We start from the raw sequence: 18,106 nt of genomic DNA on the forward strand, positions 1-18,106 counted from the left end.
GTGGGCTGAGAGGGAGATTTAATATGAATTTTGACATATCTGTCAGTTGTTCTATAGTTTACCCATATTTGTGGAAGAAGCAAGTTGAGAGGGATGTATGTAGGTGATTAAAACAGAAGTAGACCGGGGTGTGTTAGCAGACAGCAGCTGATAGAAAATACTGGGTGGGGAGGAAGCTGCAAAGGAAGGAGAGCTGGAAGGCACTGCAAGGGCTGCGTTTCCTTTCTGTCTTTTGCATACTTTATATGGTTTTCTCTTTCTTCCCTGGGGACTTGGAACATAGAAGTCATCTCATGCATGGCGGCATCTCATATGCGCATATATACGGTATTGTACCCTCTTTAATACAGATATCGATAAGCCGAGTTAGGTAATACTTTTAAGATGGCACCTGTTTGGGGAGCTGCATTTTGGGTTGTAGTGTTTTAAAGATTACTTACTTCATCTTTTGTTTTTAACTTATTAGTGTCCACATTATCAGATCCTGTATTTTAATGTAAATGCAGAACTGCTGTTATTATTTAAAGTACTACTTTTAAAAGCGGAAACTTGATATTTATAGTTTGTTTTTAACAATAATCCAGTTACTGTTGATATTAAAGTGCTTTTATTTGTAATGATAAAGTTTTATAAGATAAATAGTAAAATTTGCATTTTTCAATAGTTATGATTTAGATACTGAAATGTTTGATACTCCTCAATATATCACATTCAGCTTGGATTTGCTGTTTTTCTTCAAGTTCAATTTTTACTATGTTCAAAAATATGCAGAATTTTCCTTTGTTACTGTTTTTTACTTCAGTTCCTATTCTTATTTCCTTTTCCTTTTGATATAGAAATTATACCTAAAATTTTAGGTTTTAGAAACTGTGCTGTTACAAGTACATGCTTTGAAGACTATTTTTACCTAATACACCTTTAAAAAGGGTGAAGAGATTTAGATGTTTGGGCAGTTTGCCCTTCAAAAGTGAGTCATCTTAACAGCACCTATTTTTAATTTTATAGTCCAGCAAACTAAAGCAGAAGTTGGAAGCTCATATGTAAGTAAAATTGATGTTTCATTTCAAAGGGGAAGGGTGATAGAAGCTTCTGGAAAAAAAAAATGCCCTGTTCTGACTTGGTGAATGAACGCACAGGCTTTGGTGTTCCCAGACTACTTCACCACTGCTACCAAAATGAAGAAAACATGTTCAACTGGTCATGTCTGGCAGTGCCTGCATTTGTAAAATAGTGTCTGACACATTCACGCAAGCAGACATTTACTGCCTTGATGGTGTGTGTGGCACTATAAAGCCCCTCTGTATAAAGAGGGAATGAGGGAAAGGCAAAGGGTTTTGGAATGCACCACGCATCAGGCTCATTAACATCCTCACTGCAGTTCCTGTAGTTAGGGAGGCATGTTCCCACTTCACCTGTGGGGAACTGATGGTCAGATTCTTGCCCCAAGTCCGAATGTGACTGTGGCGAAGACCAATTTCCATCCTTAGGTCTGTTTGACACCAAGCTCCATGCTTTCTCACTACTCAGGGAAAAACTAACTGAAGTCCATGAAGAGCTACAGAAGAAACAGGAACTCATTGCAGACCTTCAGCCAGATATAAGTCAGAATGGTAAGTGCTGGTGAAATCTGGGCCACTCCTCAGGGTCAGCCCTGCTGCTGAAGGACATGCAGTGTGCGGGTGTGCACACTGTGTAAGAGCCATGCTAACTCCTAATGCTAAGTTCATTCGCATATGATAGAACTTTAATAAGACGAACTGATTGATATAAAGGAGTATCAAACATAATTCTAGTCAAGTTAATACTATAAAATACAAGTTAAGTAATTTCAGGCTGGGTTAAAATAAACTTCAGAACAAAAGTAGCGTCTTATTTTCTTTCATGTTAACAATATGCTTCATTTCCATAATGCTTGCTAGAGAGGACAGAAACAGCTAGACTATAGACAGTGGTTAAGGTTATATTGCTGTAGTTCAGAAGTTTTAAATAAGAGTAAGTGACAGAGAGGAAGTTAAAGGCTTTCCTTGGAAATTCTCTTACCAGCCATGGAAATGAGTCACATCAAGTGTTTTAAATATGTGGTAATTGGTTTGATTTCATTCTCACAAATAGCCCAAACGATCAGTGAACTTGAAGCTGCTCTTCAGAAGAAAGATGAGGACATGAAGGCGATGGAGGAGAGATATAAGATGTACTTGGAGAAGGCCAGAAACGTGAGTGGCTCGCGTGCTCGGCCAGTCCCTGCAGCCCCGGCTAGTCATCCCTAGTTCTGATTGCACCGCAGGCCTGTGTCTGAACCTAGTCACTTTGCTGGCCTCTGCCTTTGCTTTGCCTGTCAGGTTTGTGGCAGCGTCTAAGTGAGTCTTGCACACTTAGGCTCACTCTTAGTGTCAGGTAATGATGACATTAGTGACAGCTTCAGCATCAGCCACTGAGGGTCTCAGCACGTTGGCTGAGAATAAGGTTTACTAGAATATTAGCAAAATGAACGGAATATTTACCTTTTGGGGGAGACAGTCTCTTGGAATGTACCCAGTTGGCTTAATGTTATACTTTACAGATTTAAACTCTAACCTGACATTCAGCAGACTAAGGTTTTTCTTTTCTCTAGTATATACTTTAACTCAGGTCTATGTATTGTTTTCGTTGCCTTGTCTTCATATAAATATTCTCTCAGAATGTTAATACATTCTTTTCTATTTAATACATTAAGGGATTTCATGGTGGTGCAACTTTAAAATAATAGTAGTACGTTTATTTGTCTTAAGGTTTAGCTTCCGAATGTTTACCAGTAAGATGTCAATGTGAGCTGTAGCAAAAGTTGACCCCAGATCTACAGGCTTCAGATGCTGGGTGCCTCCACCCTGATTGAAGGGTGTCTAGTCATGAGTGGGCGGGGGCTCTGATGTGCAGTCTCTGGGTTCTAACACTGGAGGCCCAGGTTTCCTTAACACTGTCAAACTAGCAAATGAGGGGAAACAGCATAAACTTCAGAGCAAACAGGTAATAAGTCAGGTCTAAAAGTAGCAAAACTTAGTGGCAGAGCTCACATGTAACCACAGTGAGCATCTAGGAAGACTAGAGCATATAACATAGCTGTTTCAGAAATAAAAAGCAAATAGATTTGATGAACACGCAGGACCTGAATTTAATTTACAGTACCCACCTGCTGGCTCACAACCACCTGTAACTCCAGTTCCAGGGAATCAGATGACCTCTTCTGGCCTGTGTAGGCACAAAGCAGACACATGGCGTACATATGTACATGTAGGCAGATGCCTGGAAATGAGGTCAGGAAGGCAGGGTGAGCCCTTCCCTCCGGGGTTGCCTTTTATTTGGAGTGAGGTGGGACACAGAAGCTTCTGGGCAGAGATATGGCATGATCTGACTTACATTGTTATGGGGTCCTGACAGGGCACCACCTGATCACCTTGAAAAATAGCCTTCACACAAAATAAACCAATGAATCTATTTCTAAAAAGCTAAACAAACCTTAGTGCTCAAAGTTTAAATAACAAAAAGTTGAAGTAGATTTCATTGAATATGTATAAGAGGAATTTGGTTTGGTGTTGTGTTCCCCTTTCCTTTTTCTTTGTTCTTTAAATTGTAAACAAATTCCTAATGACATTATGGATTATCCATTATAAGACATGTTCTTACATGTTCCACACATATAAAGAAAGTGGACATAACTTTTTTTCTTTATGCAGGTAATAAAAACCTTAGATCCCAAATTAAATCCAGCATCAGCAGAAATAATGTTACTTAGAAAGCAGCTGGCGGAGAAGGAAAGAAGAATTGAGATCCTAGAGGTAAAGCCTCCACACCCGCTCACCCCTCGCCCCTCCGTGGAGTCCTGGGAATTAACTGCTCTTGTGTTTGCTAGTCATGGTCGGCTTTCATAAAACCCTTACTAACCGTGATGTGATCCTGCTAACTGGTTGAGGGCTTAGCTTTTTTAAGAATTTTTTTCTCACACAATTGTTATGAAGTCAGGTGAGTGTGGACTTGTACAATTTTATGTTAGATTCCTTAATTGCTTTTTTACTTTCTTTCTTAAAATGTTTTATACGACTACTATTTTCCACAGAGTGGTAAGAGACACTGCTGTTTTCGTAATGGATACTGCTTTACACCGTATTCTTACCTGTAGAGGCCAGGCTGAGCTGTGTTTTCTGGCTTCCCATAAACTATGATTGGTTTTTTTCACATAACTAGAACACAGTCTGTTCACATACCCTTGACCTTGTATGATTTCCCACAAAGTAAGTATGAGCTCTGATGGAATTATTTTTACTCAAAGTTTTTAACACCTTTTCTGCATCCAGAATATATATACCAGGCTGATGTGTGCCTGCTCTCAGCGTTTGTCCACACAGTGCCATGTGTGTAAAGTGCACAGGGAAAGTGCATGTCTGAAGAAATGTGTCCCCTCTCTTCCTTTATAAAATGTTTCCTGTAATTACACAAAAGAAGCTCTCACCATGTACGAGTCCCAGTTGACTGAAGTCCTCTTGCATTCCACGGCAGAATTACAATTTATATTTTATCTCTGGGTTATACGTGGAAGTACCTTGAGGATGAAGTGGTCTGCCTTGCATTTCTGCAGCCCCAGCACTAAGTGTTTTCCACGTCACATGCCGGGCTTGCAGCTTTATTGGTAACTTCTTAGCTTTCATCTCTCTTGTTTGATTCTTGGCCTCAATTTGTCCAAAATAATAAGACTTTACTTTATCTTTGAAATTTTAGCTTTTCAAGTGTGTTGACCATTCCCTTTACAGAGGAAGCCAGTGCACAGCATTGCTGATGTTCAAAGTGTGTTCCAAAAAGAGCAAATGCAAATGATGCCCCTCCCTGGGGGGTTCTGAGGGGAAGCCTCCACTGACTCAGCACATGGGTGGTGTTGTTAAGCTATCAGTGTTGTCTAATAAGTGCCCCACTTGTTGGGCACCACCTGTTGTTATTTACCAGTGTGATCTAATAATGCTTATTGTCAGGCCTGTAGTTATTATTACGGCAGTATTTTCTAACCTGCTGGCAATCAGTCAAGACAGACACCTGTTATATTCTACAATAGCCTTAGTTAACCCGGGGCAAGGCACATGTTAATCCCCTAAACTACTTCTCATAGTGGGGTAGGCATCCCATACCTGCCCCAGTCCTGTGCCATCTGGTTCTAACAATTTCTATCAAGCTACCTCCCATCCATAATCCCATACACTTACTTGCTAATGCTCTTCATCTGGGCCAAATCTCCATCGGCCACGTGCTTCCCCTCCACCTAACCTGTGATGGCCACGTCCTTCCCCTCCACCTAACCCATGATGGCCATGTGCTTCTCCCTCCACCTAACCCATGATGACCATGTGCTTCTCCCTCCACCTAACCTGTGATGGCCACGTGCTTCCCCTCCACCTAACTCATGATGGCCACGTGCTTCCCCTCCACCTAACCCGTGATGGCCACGTGCTTCCCCTCCACCTAACCCATGATGGCCATGTGCTTCCCCTCCACCTAACTCATGATGGCCATGTGCTTCTCCCTCCACCTAACCCATGATGGCCACGTGCTTCCCCTCCACCTAACCCATGATGGCCATGTGCTTCCCCTCCACCTAACCTGTCATGGCCACGTGCTTCCCCTCCACCTAACCTGTCATGGCCAGGTGCTTCCCCTCCACCTAACCCATGATGGCCACGTGCTTCTCCCTCTTCTCTCTCCTCCTCTGATCTGGTCTCTCTCCTCCCACGATTCTCTCTGTCTCCCTCAGCCCTGGAACCTTAGCCACACCTATCCCATTTGCCCTGCCCTGGGTGATGGCCTTTTATTAATTAGCATCAAAATACATCAGACCACCCCCCAACAGTGGTTATTCATCCCTTGTTCATAAGAAGAAAGAGTTGAATTGTAGGGATGTTCTCCAGGTGTTTGGCCCAGCATTCTTTCTGTACTGTAAGCATGTTTCCTGGGTAAGATACAGGCATTAAGTATTACTTATTTTTTATGTGCATCATCTATATCTAGTGCACATGAGAATACAGAACTGACTGTTAGAATAATAAAAGTACTTCAGCTTGTACAGTGGTGTGCATATAGCCACAGTGAGTCTGGTGAACAGGCTGCCAAGAACTAACAGGAAAAAGCTGTGCTTAGGTGCCTAGCATTCTGTTTGCTTCATCCTTTCTCCTTAGTTCAACTCCTCCTCAGGTACAGCACCGTGTTGACATTTCTGCCAGTTGCTTGTGTCTCAGGTCACTGGAATTGGTAGCACAGGAATCTATCACTAAGGGTGTGTGTATGTCTTTAATTGCTATTTCTGAGTAACATTTCTAATATGAAGATTACTCACATTCTTTGCCTTTCCTAAAGATGTTTTTACTAATTTGTGTACCTCACAAATGCATTTTTTTTCCTATTCTCCCAGCAGTGAGCTAGCAAAGAAATGATTTTGTTTTTAGTAATTTGGGGCAATTTCTGATATTTTAATTGTCTTATTCATTATTTTCTTTTTCAGAGTGAATGTAAAGTAGCAAAATTCAGGGATTATGAGGAAAAACTCATTGTTTCTGCCTGGTATAACAAGGTGTGTTGAGTTTCAGTGTTGAGTGGGTTTAAGCCCTGTTGATCACTTCCTTGACAAGATTAATAGAAGGAAATGTTGTATATCAACGCAGTACAGCTGTGTCAGGAGTGCTCGTGATGGAGCGATACGTTCCCTTGTCAGAAAACCAGGAGCACAAACTAGGGCGAACTTCTTCCAGGTGGTGCTGTATCCAGCTGCCACCCTGAGATCTGTTTATGTAAGCTCTTCTGTGTGCTGTCTGCTCACAGTTGCTACAGTGTGGTTCTCACACACAGAATTGCTTTGGAATTTTTTTCCTTGTTCTAACTAATCTTAGTTCTGGCATGCTGTTTTAGGCTGCTATTTCAATGATGTTAAGTTTAGTGGACAAAAAGAGACATTGAATCTTCCTAGTGTTGTCAGACATAGAAGAATCAGCTTTTGAATGCTTAATTTTTTTCTTAGCCGATCAGGAAACCATTAGCCTGCTAGGATTGCTATAATAATAACATTGCATTTTGCTTGCTATTTATATCTGTTTTTCATTCAGAGCCTGGCATATCAGAAACTGGGCATGGAATCTCGGCTGGTTAGTGGTGCTGGTGCTTGCAAAGACAGCAGCGTGGGTGGTCCTGCTCGGTCCTTCTTAGCACAGCAGCGGCATATTACCAGCACCCGAAGAAAATCTCTCTGTGAAAGTTCCAGGCGCAGCAGCTGACTAGTCTGCGAAGCAAACACAAACGAAGTGCCTCAAAATGTTTTGTACCCCGGAAAACTACCAAATGGAAAACAAAGGTTAAGATGCTTGGTAGCAGCTAGTTTTGTTTTGATTTTATTTTGAGACAGGGTCTCATATACCCCAAACTGGCATTGAATTCACGGTGTATTCAAGGATGACCTTGACCATCCAATCAGTCCTTCCCTCACTTTCTGCACGGTGGCTTAAGAGCTGTGTACTGCCATATCGGGTTGATACGGTTCTGAGGATCAGATTCAGACACTCTACCAACTGAGTTACACCCCCAACCTTGGTATCAACTATATTTAGATCAAAATATATCAAGCTAACACTTCCAATTTACTCTGAAAACAAAACACAGAATCAGCTCTTGTCCCTGAGCAGTGCATTTGAGTAGTTGAAAATGTGATGAAGCTAATAGTTGTCTTGAGATGGCATCATGTGGGAGAACCACATATTCCAGTTTTATGTTTTCAGTAGTAACAGCAAGTCAGTTAATTTGCAAAAAGTAATGAGTAGCTTGTCATTTAGAAATATATCTAGATTTGCTTTATGGAAAGCAGTCTCCAGTTGACCTGGTAGGTACAAAGCTTTCCTCTGCTTGCTAACTCTGCCCTCCAGAGGGTGCTGTGTGGTACGGTGAAGCTCTGGGGCTTGGAGGACTGCTGCTGGAGTGACTGTGCCCTGTAGAAGGGGCTCACGACACACTCGCAGCTTCTTTGGAGTGCATCTCAGTTAGATCGTGTCCTCCTGTGAATGAAGACCTTAGAAGGTGTGACTGAAGTGTTAGGGTGGGAATTGATATTTGTAGGAGGTGCCTTTCTCATGAAAAGCAAGCTAGAATACATTTTGAAATACACACATGCTTTTAAGCATGACGTTATTGTCAACTTTGCGTTCTAAGAAAGGGTATATCGTGTATAATTTTGCCTCTTTATTTAAAAGAAACATAGTGGTGAAACTTTTTACAACCAGTTGTGTTTCACCTTGCCTCTAAGAAGCACCTACAGCTGTATTTGTAGCATTCAGTTCATTTTTGCCCACATTTTTTTCCCCAGAGGTGTTAGTTATTTTCTAATTTGGGGTCACTTTTTAAAGTCACAACTTTGCGGTTATTAGTTGTTAAATCAGCGTTGCTTAATGTAGCCACAAGTTATTCACTCTGTGTCAGTCACATTTTCAACACTTAGAAGCCACATGTTTGTCATTCTTGAGAATTGCTGTGCAGTATGTCACAGTAAGTTTTCAAATTTTTAGTAACTTGAAAAAATTCTTTGATCCTTAGACTACAAAAGTAAGAAGTGTCGCATCCATTTCAGATCTAGGGAAGATTCAGATAGAAACAAGAGAGCAATGAACACAAGTGTTGCATCATTGTGTCTACCCTGAACATTAGCAGGCGGCCCATGAAGGAGTGGACCTGTGGCTGCACGATCTTTGTTGGGTCAGCTTCTTGCCTCTGCCTTCAGAGTATGAAAGAAGAGATCTGCAACATGTAAACAAAGTGGGTGTGGGGTGGCTGGTGGACTGTAGAGCTGTGGTCTACATTTTAGTTTTTGTCCCTCATAAAAACGAGTATTCAGTTTGCAGTGTTAACTCATTTAGATAATTGCCTTTAAATCCTTGCCCAGTAATTTTTTAGTCATTTAAAATAGAAGAATTTCACAGTGATTTGGCATCTTTGAGATTAGTGACATCTGCCAGGATGTTTTGTTTTTAATCAGGGTTTGTTCTGTTGACTACCTCTTAGATTTTGACAGTTCTTTGTCTGTGCATTTTACGCTGTTGGTTTGCAGTTTTGTATGTTCTTATAGTGTCTGCTTGCCTGTATCTTTAGGTGAAATAACACTTTGAAAGTACCTCGCATGCTACTTAAATTTTTCTAAAAATTATGGCATTTGGGTATATTTTTGTCAACGAAGACATTGATGTTAGCGTTTGTATTTGCTTATAATTGAGAATTTGCAAGTTCCCTTTTAATGGAACTTACTGTAAAACATCAATTTCAATAAATTTATGTTTCCAGTGCAATTGCTCATAAATCTCTACGTAATCAATGTAGCATACATAAAGACATAAGGATAGATTCTTTTCTTAATTTAAAAATGCAACTTTTCTGATTTTTCTAGCTTTAAGTAGAATTTTGAATAATGTTTGATATGTGTTTAGACAAAACTAAAGTTCTATGTAATGGAGATTAATCACAGAAATTCAGGCAGTGATCACGGCGCGATGCTTTCCTTGTGTGGTTTATGCATTGAGACTGGCGCCCTGTGAGGTAGAACACATGTGTGTTTCTTCTGGAACCATGATTTCTGCACGTGTGCTGCAAGGGAACACTGAACACATCAACATGGAATTGACAAGAAGTTTATGTCCCGGTGACTCTAAAGCCAGAAGTGATGGTGAATTGCAGTGGTTGTCCTTGGAGTGCTCCTCCTGTCTCCGTGGAGTGCTCCTCCTGTCTCCGTGGAGTGCTCCTCCTGTCTCCATGGAATGCTCCTCCTGTCTCCATGGAGTGCTCCTCCTGTCTCCTTTTGGATATAATTATGACAGTGATGTTTATTTTGGGATTAACTTAATGTATTTGAAGTTTATTTTTTCAATGATTAAGAGTGAAGATTTCGTGTAAATGAAAAATGTCTTGCATAGCGTCTGTCAGCTGAGTATTCCTTAGTGACATCTGGTCTTTGGTGACTGAGTGTCAAACACTTCACAGCCACAGGAAGTTCTGTGTAATGGTACATCTGGCCTGTTGGAGTGATGGTGGTTTAGGCCAGAGTAGTGTCATTTTGTGTAAAAATGAATGTATAAGGCTTGTTATACATACATGCTTACTGTGATCCTCACAGAAAGTTTGGACATTTTTAAAGCACAAATCATCAGAGGAAATAGTGTGTAGCTCTTAAAGTTGACATTTCAGTGCAGTGTTTAGTTTATAGAATGGTCCTGTCTATTTTCTATGGCAAATGCTGTCACACTTGAAAAATAGAAGAAGCAATATCTGATTTATTTTTGTAAGTATTTAGAATGTTATTTTAAATAAATAATTGTCAAAATAATTGTGAAATGTTTTAAGTGAATAAACTTCTGCTTCTGTATCAGCTTGCTGTGCTGTTTTCAGTGGCTACAAATCCATGTTTGTTTCCCATTTGAGTAAAGGACTAAGCTCACTTAAATTGGTAAGAAAATTTACATAAGCTTTCTCTTGTGTGTGTGAAAACATGCATGAAAGTGATTTTGTGTGCCTCATCTCTGGCTTCACCCGCAGAATGCAGGTGTCTTCTGTTACCGTGGACGCAGAACATTCCTAGGCAGGTGATTTCAAGTCTACTGAGGGCTAGCCTCACTATCTGTTCTTGAATTATCCTTTTGTTAATCTAGTTTCCTTAATAATCCTTGGGCACGGGCTTCACAACTATTCTCCTTGTGACTAGGTGGCAGGACCATGTAAGTTGTGGCTGACTGGATGTGAGTAATGCTGAGCATGTGTATGGAGCGCAGGACCATCTCCCCCTAGCCCTGTCCCCCACAGCCTCATGGGACCCGGAAATCACATTTGAGCTTTTCAGCTGTCAGCATCTAGCCCACAGTTCCCCATGTACAGCTATGTTACATTTTATTCTTTGTCTACCACCCTAGCCATGCCGGGCCTGTGTCTGTTATCTCCAGTTGTACATGGGTTTTAGAAAAGCACAGGTGTCCTGTGTTCTGGAAACCTTTAGCTCTGCTGCTGCTGCTGACAGGTCAATAAATGTGTCACGGTCACATAACTATTCAGATGTTCCACGTATAAAAGGAAAGGGGTGGGGGACAAAGCGGAAGGCCTGCCTCACTTTAGGTAGATGCCCAGGGTACCTTCCAAGCTCTATGTGAGCTCCTAACCTCTCAACTGAGGAATAGTGTGGTGACCTACCTAAAGGAAAATCATTCTGTTTCTGATTCACTAAGAATGATGTCTTGGCTGATGCAGTGCCACTAACTGTACTGTTTAAGTGTAGATTCCGTTCACTTCAAGTTATTTTGGGAGTTGGAGTTTATAGACCAATTAATTGATTAGAACTCCCGTGATCACGGAGACTTGAGAAGTTACAGACCCAGAGCCAAAATTATTTTTATTTATGCTTAGTCATCTATGTAGCTTATTATCAGCTGTAAAACTTTGAAAATGTATTAGCAAACTAGTAACTTCCACCAGCCCCAAAGCTTAGAGTGTCCTGAGATCACGACTGACACCACAAAACAGTTTTCCTCACCCTCTGCTGCCTCGCCAGTGTTTGGGTAAATCCGTTACTTATGACTGCCCCGAAGTGTAAAAGTACAAGCAGTAGCTTTCACAGTGGAATGTTCTTGAGCCTAAGCTCAAATAAACTGTGTCTTACTACCTTCCTAGAACACTGTGTGTGTGTGTGTGTGTGTGTGTGTGTGTGTGTGTGTGTGTGACACACCTGTGAAGCTGTTCTTCTTTCTCTTCACCCACTTCTGCCCTGTAGACTTGATAATTTCATTGACATCTTTTCTGGTTCCTCCTGCTGCCGGCTGATAGATACTGCAAAGCGCTGTTGGTAAATTTAGACGTGCTCCTTCCACCTTCGCATTCTTTACACATCTGCTTTGAAAGCAGTCTCCTTACTGTGACTTTCCATTGAAAACATTCTTGCTCTTCTAGTGGTGACTGCATGGCTGCTCTTAATTAATTTTTAAAAAATGTTCAGATTGTTGTAAGACATCCTGGAAATGTTGAATTTGTTTTGGTTTTTGACAGTATTCCCAATGCTTTTGGAAGGTAAGGACTTTGGGAATTTACACAATAGGTTTTTTTTTTTTTTTTTCCTAGAAATGCCAACTGATTTATTTAAAAGGAGAAATGATAATCTTTCCAACAACTAGCCCTAAAATAATTAAACTTTGACTGTAAAAATATAGATGACTTTATGTTTCTTCACATCAAACAAATATAACTCAGTTAACATTACATATAAGTAAATTATAAAACATCAAAAAAAGAAAACTCCTTGGATTAGGCAAACTATTATTAACTGACATTTAAAAAGCATGTTTGAAGAAAAATGTTGCTGAAATTGTTTCATAAAAATTCATGCCCTAAGAAAACAAGGCATTGAAAAAGCCTTAGGCTGGGAGAGACATTTGTAAAAGCATGTTAAAGTGTATGTATGTACAATAAAGATTGTACCTATGATATTTTTTAATTAAGAGTTATCTCTGTGTGGCCTTGGCTGTCCTGGGACTCAACTTTGTAGACCAGGCTGTCCTTGAACTCACAGAAATCTGCCTGCCTCTGCTTCCTAGGGTCTCTGTTTAAAGTGTTTTATATTTTTGAAATTATAGTTACATCATTTCCTTTCTTGTATACACCCACCACTCTCAAATTTATGGTCTTTTTTTTCTTTAGTTATTATATATACATGCATCTTCCTAAGTATATAAATACCTGCTCATTCTGCATGGCGTAACCTGTGTGTACATGATCGCAAGGCTAACCAGAGGACAGTGGGTAACCTGTGTGTACATGATCCCAAGGCTAACCAGAGGGCAGTGGGTAACCTGTGTGTACATGATCCCAAGGCTAACCAGAGGGCAGTGGGGAACCTGTGTGTACATGATCCCAAGGCTAACCAGAGGGCAGTGGGGAACCTGTGTGTACATGATCCCAAGGCTAACCAGAGGGCAGTGGGTAACCTGTGTGTACGTGATCCCAAGGCTAACCAGAGGGCAGTGGGTAACCTGTGTGTACATGATCCCAAGGCTAACCAGAGGGCAGTGGGGAACCTGTGTGTACATGATCCCAAGGCTAACCAGAGGGCAGTGGGTAACCTGTGTGTACATGATCCCAAGGCTAACCAGTGGGCAGTGGGTAACCTGTGTGTACATGATCCCAAGGCTAACCAGAGGGCAGTGGGGAACCTGTGTGTACATGATCCCAAGGCTAACCAGAGGGCAGTGGGTAACCTGTGTGTACATGATTCCAAGGCTAACCAGAGGGCAGTGGGGAACCTGTGTGTACATGATCTCAAGGCTAACCAGAGGGCAGTGGGTAACCTGTGTGTACATGATCCCAAGGCTAACCAGTGGGCAGTGGGTAACCTGTGTGTACATGATCCCAAGGCTAACCAGTGGGCAGTGGGTAACCTGTGTGTACATGATCTCAAGGCTAACCAGAGGGCAGTGGATAACCTGTGTGTACATGATCCCAAGGCTAACCAGAATGCAGTGGGGAACCTGTGTGTACATGATCCCAAGGCTAACCAGAGGGCAGTGGGGAACCTGTGTGTACATGATCCCAAGGCTAACCAGAGGGTAGTGGGTAACCTGTGTGTACATGATCCCAAGGCTAACCAGTGGGCAGTGGGTAACCTGTGTGTACATGATCTCAAGGCTAACCAGAGGGCAGTGGGGAACCTGTGTGTACATGATCCCAAGGCTAACCAGAGGGTAGTGGGTAACCTGTGTGTACGTGATCTCAAGGCTAACCAGAGGGCAGGGGTTAACCAGCTGTGGAGAGCTGCATCCTGGGGAAGACCAGCTTCTCTTCACACTCCCCATTTACCCACAGTTCTTTGCCTAGGGTTGTTCCCCCATGAGATTTCTCCATTCCATGTCCTGTCCATTGTTTGTTTGTTTGTTTTCTCATTGTTGCTCATGCCTTGTTTAGTCATCCATGTAGATGGGATTTCGTGGGTGTGGTCTCTGACATTTCTAGATTACAGCAACCGCAGCATGGTAGCCTTTTAAGAGTTTGCCATTATCTCTAGTCGATAGGGCACGTGCTGTTCTGTGATCCTTATAAGGAAAACACCAAACTGGCTGGGAGAAGAATGTCTAAATTTCCCAGGGGTATGAACATGTATAATTACAAGGATGCAATTACTACATTTTGACCAAGTACTGTGCATTTTTGAAATCTGTCTTTGGTCCTTACAACCATTGCAGAGCAGGCAGGAAGTTAAGCAGCAGTAACAGTCCTGCAACCCCAGTGCCAAGCAACAAAGTCATCTTGAAGCTGTGACTTCATTGCATGCCTTTGTCACACTGCAGAGACCAGGCTGAAAGGCTGTTACCTAAGGCGTGCCAGAGGAGAAAGCACATGGAACTGAGATCAGGGACGCAGAGGTAACTGCTGTAACTCTTGCTCATCTTCCTGACAAGGCCAGTCATGTGGCCGTTCCTGACTTTCATCAGGCTGTTATGTAAAATAATGTGAGGAGGAAAGGTCACCCAGCAGCAGGGTAGTGACTCCTTTTACCAAGCGTAGACTTTAGAGCTAGCGCGGCAGCTTTTATGTTGCAGGTGGGCAAGGGATACCTCACAAGCAGGAAGGATTGGCCACTTTAGCCAGAGCCACAGCCTCTTTCACCTGGCTCCCCGGAGACTCCCTGAAACCTTTTAATGTAGTTCAGTGTGCGTGGGAGCGTCGTGATTTTTTTGGTCCTCGATGCATTCAGACAAAGAGAAGCCTCTGCTCTGACCTTAGTAGCCACAGTGAGCATGACTCGTGACTCAGTGCCAGCTCCTGAAGGCACGCACTGCAGCCAGCCCTTTTTTCCTGCTCGGTTTAATGTAACTATTTCAGAAGACAGGTTCTTGCCTTGCCAGAGTAGAACAAGCAACTCGTGGTGAGTGCACAGGAACACAGTGTGACCCAGAAAGCACCAGTCAGCATCCACGGGGGCAGCTGCCACCTTTTGGGCTGAGCCTAGGAGGATGCAGAGGGTAGACATGAAGCAGGAAGCCAGCAGGGAACGAGGACAGAAGAAGAAACGTTCACAAAGTTGTGTTCCTCCACAGTTCCCCAAAGACAACCATGAAGTTAGCAGGAGGAGAAGAAAAGGCTGGAAAAAAATGTAAAAACCCCAGTGGCTGCTCAGCCAGCATCTGGTTCTAGCCTGTGAGTGGCAGCTGAGTGTAGGTTGGAGGCTGGAGGTGGGAATAATGGCCCAGATTTATGGAGATTTTCTTAAAACTAAGCTCACAGGCCCGAGGATTTCAGTTAATCAGAAAAATATCAAGTTAACAAGATAGATGATAAACTGCTGAGAATGAAGACAGAGCAATCTCAAGGGGAGCCATGGCAACCCAGTAGGAATGACAGCATCAGAAGCAAGCCAGGAAGGGGGGGGGGGCAGACATCTCCAGAGAGCCAAGGCAGGAAGCTGTCAATATGAAATTATACCTGGTAAGGTGTTTTTGTTTTTAAGCAAAACTCATATCCTACCACAGAAGAGGCAAATCTCCACTGCCCGCAGAGTGGCAATCTCCACTTTCTCGGCAGGATGCGGACCTGTCCGAGCAGAGATTCTAGAAGGGAAGCTAAGCTGTTGGCCCTCTGTAAGATAGCAGCTCCTGCCTAGGGTGCAAAGTCGCCATGCAGGCCCTGCTGCTCCTTCGTGCTCTAAGGGAATGACTGCAGACCTCTGGGTGTCGCTCCGGGCCTCCATAGGAGAATCACTGGCTATCGTCAGTCTGAAAACCAGACCTTCCTTAGATCCTGCTCTCTTGACGTCTTCATCCTTGAAAGGGACAATGGCCAGGTTTAGGTGTGCATTTATAAAATGATGGGCACGGTGTCTGTGGAGTTAAGCAGGAACCTGACCCAAAGTTTTAGGAAAGGAAAGCAAATGCAAAATAAAGATGGAGATGTCAAGCTTTACTGTTTGTAGTTGCCCGTAATGCATCTATAGGCCCAAAGTTAGAAAGCCCAGCTCTAGGTTTTATGCTTGTTTTCTGTGTTCTGGCTGCATGTACACCCACACGCCGGAAGAGGGCATCAAATCCAGTATGGATGGTTGTAGCCACCATGTGGTTGTTGGGACTGAAACTCAGAACCTCTCGAAGAGAAGACTGCTCTTAACCACTGAGCCAGCTCTCCAGCCCCAAGGCCAGGTGTTTTAAAAGACATCTCTTTATTTTATTTTTTAATGTCTTGCTCTTTTCCTCGTGAACTGATTAGGGTTGTGAGCTTCTCCAGTGTTGGGAAAACAATGATGTGACACCATAGTCTCATCACACGTGTCTGGTGGTACTTGGTCTCCAGGTTTATTTTGGAGCACGCTTGATAAGGCTGATGTCTACCAAGATCTTCCCGTACATCTTTCTGTATTTTGAGACTATTAACAAATTAATCTTCATTAAGCTTAGCAAAGTTTCCATTAAGTTTTTTATTCCAAAGTATTTACTGTATCTGGCTGCCTATTTATGATTTTTGGAATTCTATAACCTCCCACATGGTTTAACATGCAAATGCATGATCTCCCCTCCTTGTGTTTATTTTCCTGGAATATCAGTATGAACTCGAATTCCTGGTTTTGTCTATAAGGTTACAGCCTTGCCGAGAGTCATTGTCTGGGGCCACAGATAGTCCGCAAGTGGACAGGAGAGGCCATTCAACAGAGATTGCCTGACTTTTTGGTATAATTATATTTTCAGGAATAATTTTTTTTCCTAAGCCAGCCTTGGAATTTGTCACTGTGGCAGAAATCCTCCTTCCTTTTACTGATTAATGTCATGTGGTAGATAGGGCCCGGGATGAGGCACACGCATAGCTCCAGGTGCTGGCAGCCTCAGAGGGCTTGGGAATGTTAACGTGACGGTAGACAGTGTGTGCTTCTCTAAATGCAGGTGTACACACATTTGCATCTATACTCATCTCTGCAGATCTCTCTAGTGAATATCTGGGCTCACACTGGTAACCACCGATGCCAATCATGTTGATTCTATTCCCACTGTTGTGTTCCCCAAATGACTGTCATCTTACTCCATTATGCGAGGCAGCACACTTGGCAGTCCATGCCCCTGTCTGTCCTATGTAACTAAAGACACTGAGCAGTGGTTTTGTGCATGTGAATGTGTGTCCTCTGTGTGTTTTCTTAAGCTGTAGGCCTCTTCAGTTGTATCCCTCCTGCTCAGTTTAGCTTATCCTCATCAGGGTTCCCCAGGCAACTGAATTTTATTATCCTCTAACAGATGAGAATAAAGCAGACCTAATCTCCCTCTTCTGTGGAGTCCACATTGTATATGCTATGACTTCAATGTTATCCCAATCAAAGACTGTTGTAATTTCTCTCCCTTTAAATTGGATCAGGCCTTGGAGCTGGTAAAGGCCACCAGAATGCAGAGGAAGTCATGTGTAATCGTCCCTAGTCTGGACCTCACCAGGCCTGTGTGCTTCCCTTCTTCCTGGTACATTTTTAGTGGCATCAGAACACCAGAGTTCCACTGAAGACTTCCTAGATCAGCAGACAGCAAGCTGACTTCCTGCTCATGAAAGTAAGGCAGGTGAGCCAAGAAGAGCCAAGCCAGCGACCTGACCTGGAAACCTTTGAGTAAAGACGGGTTCTTACAGAGGAATTCAGTCTGTGATGCTTATTATACAGCAAGATTCTAGCTGATACAAAGGGCATGAACTCAGTGGCTCTGAGCAGAAGTGGCTATAACTGCAGATGAAAGTAAAAAATTGAGATTAGAGCCCTGTTTGCCAATTCTGTGGTCATGTGGTCTTGAATAGCAAAGAACTTCCTTAGCTGGAGTTTTATTTTTTAAAGATGTATTTAATGTATGTGGGTGCTTTTGACTGCATGTCTGGCTCCACATCAGAGGAGGACACTGTATCCTTATATTGTGAGCTGCCATGTGGGTGGGTTCTGGGAATTGAACTCAGGACCCCTGGAAGAACACCCAGTGCTCTTAACCGCTGAGCTGTTTCTCCAGCCCCGCTAGTGTTTTCTTATGGGATGAAAGTAAACACTAATTCATTTCCTCCCTAATTACTAATAATTACAATTCTGTGG

General features: G+C 42.6%; 1 protein-coding gene across 1 annotated transcript in view; it reads left to right on the forward strand.

The window, feature by feature from the left end:
• The window catches only part of Hook1 (hook microtubule tethering protein 1), a 45,407-nt gene extending 37,437 nt beyond the window's left edge, over positions 1-7,970 (forward strand). The window contains 7 exon segments of the mRNA XM_051164371.1: positions 1,006-1,040; positions 1,528-1,610; positions 2,113-2,213; positions 3,711-3,812; positions 6,515-6,583; positions 7,113-7,244; positions 7,246-7,970. Of these exon segments, the coding sequence (XP_051020328.1) occupies positions 1,006-1,040; positions 1,528-1,610; positions 2,113-2,213; positions 3,711-3,812; positions 6,515-6,583; positions 7,113-7,244; positions 7,246-7,284 (561 nt within the window). The 3' untranslated portion in view covers positions 7,285-7,970.
• Positions 7,971-18,106: the final 10,136 nt, after the last annotated feature.

This window comes from Acomys russatus, chromosome 2 (genome assembly GCF_903995435.1).
Source record: "Acomys russatus chromosome 2, mAcoRus1.1, whole genome shotgun sequence".
In the NCBI taxonomy this organism is placed as follows: domain Eukaryota; kingdom Metazoa; phylum Chordata; class Mammalia; order Rodentia; family Muridae; genus Acomys; species Acomys russatus.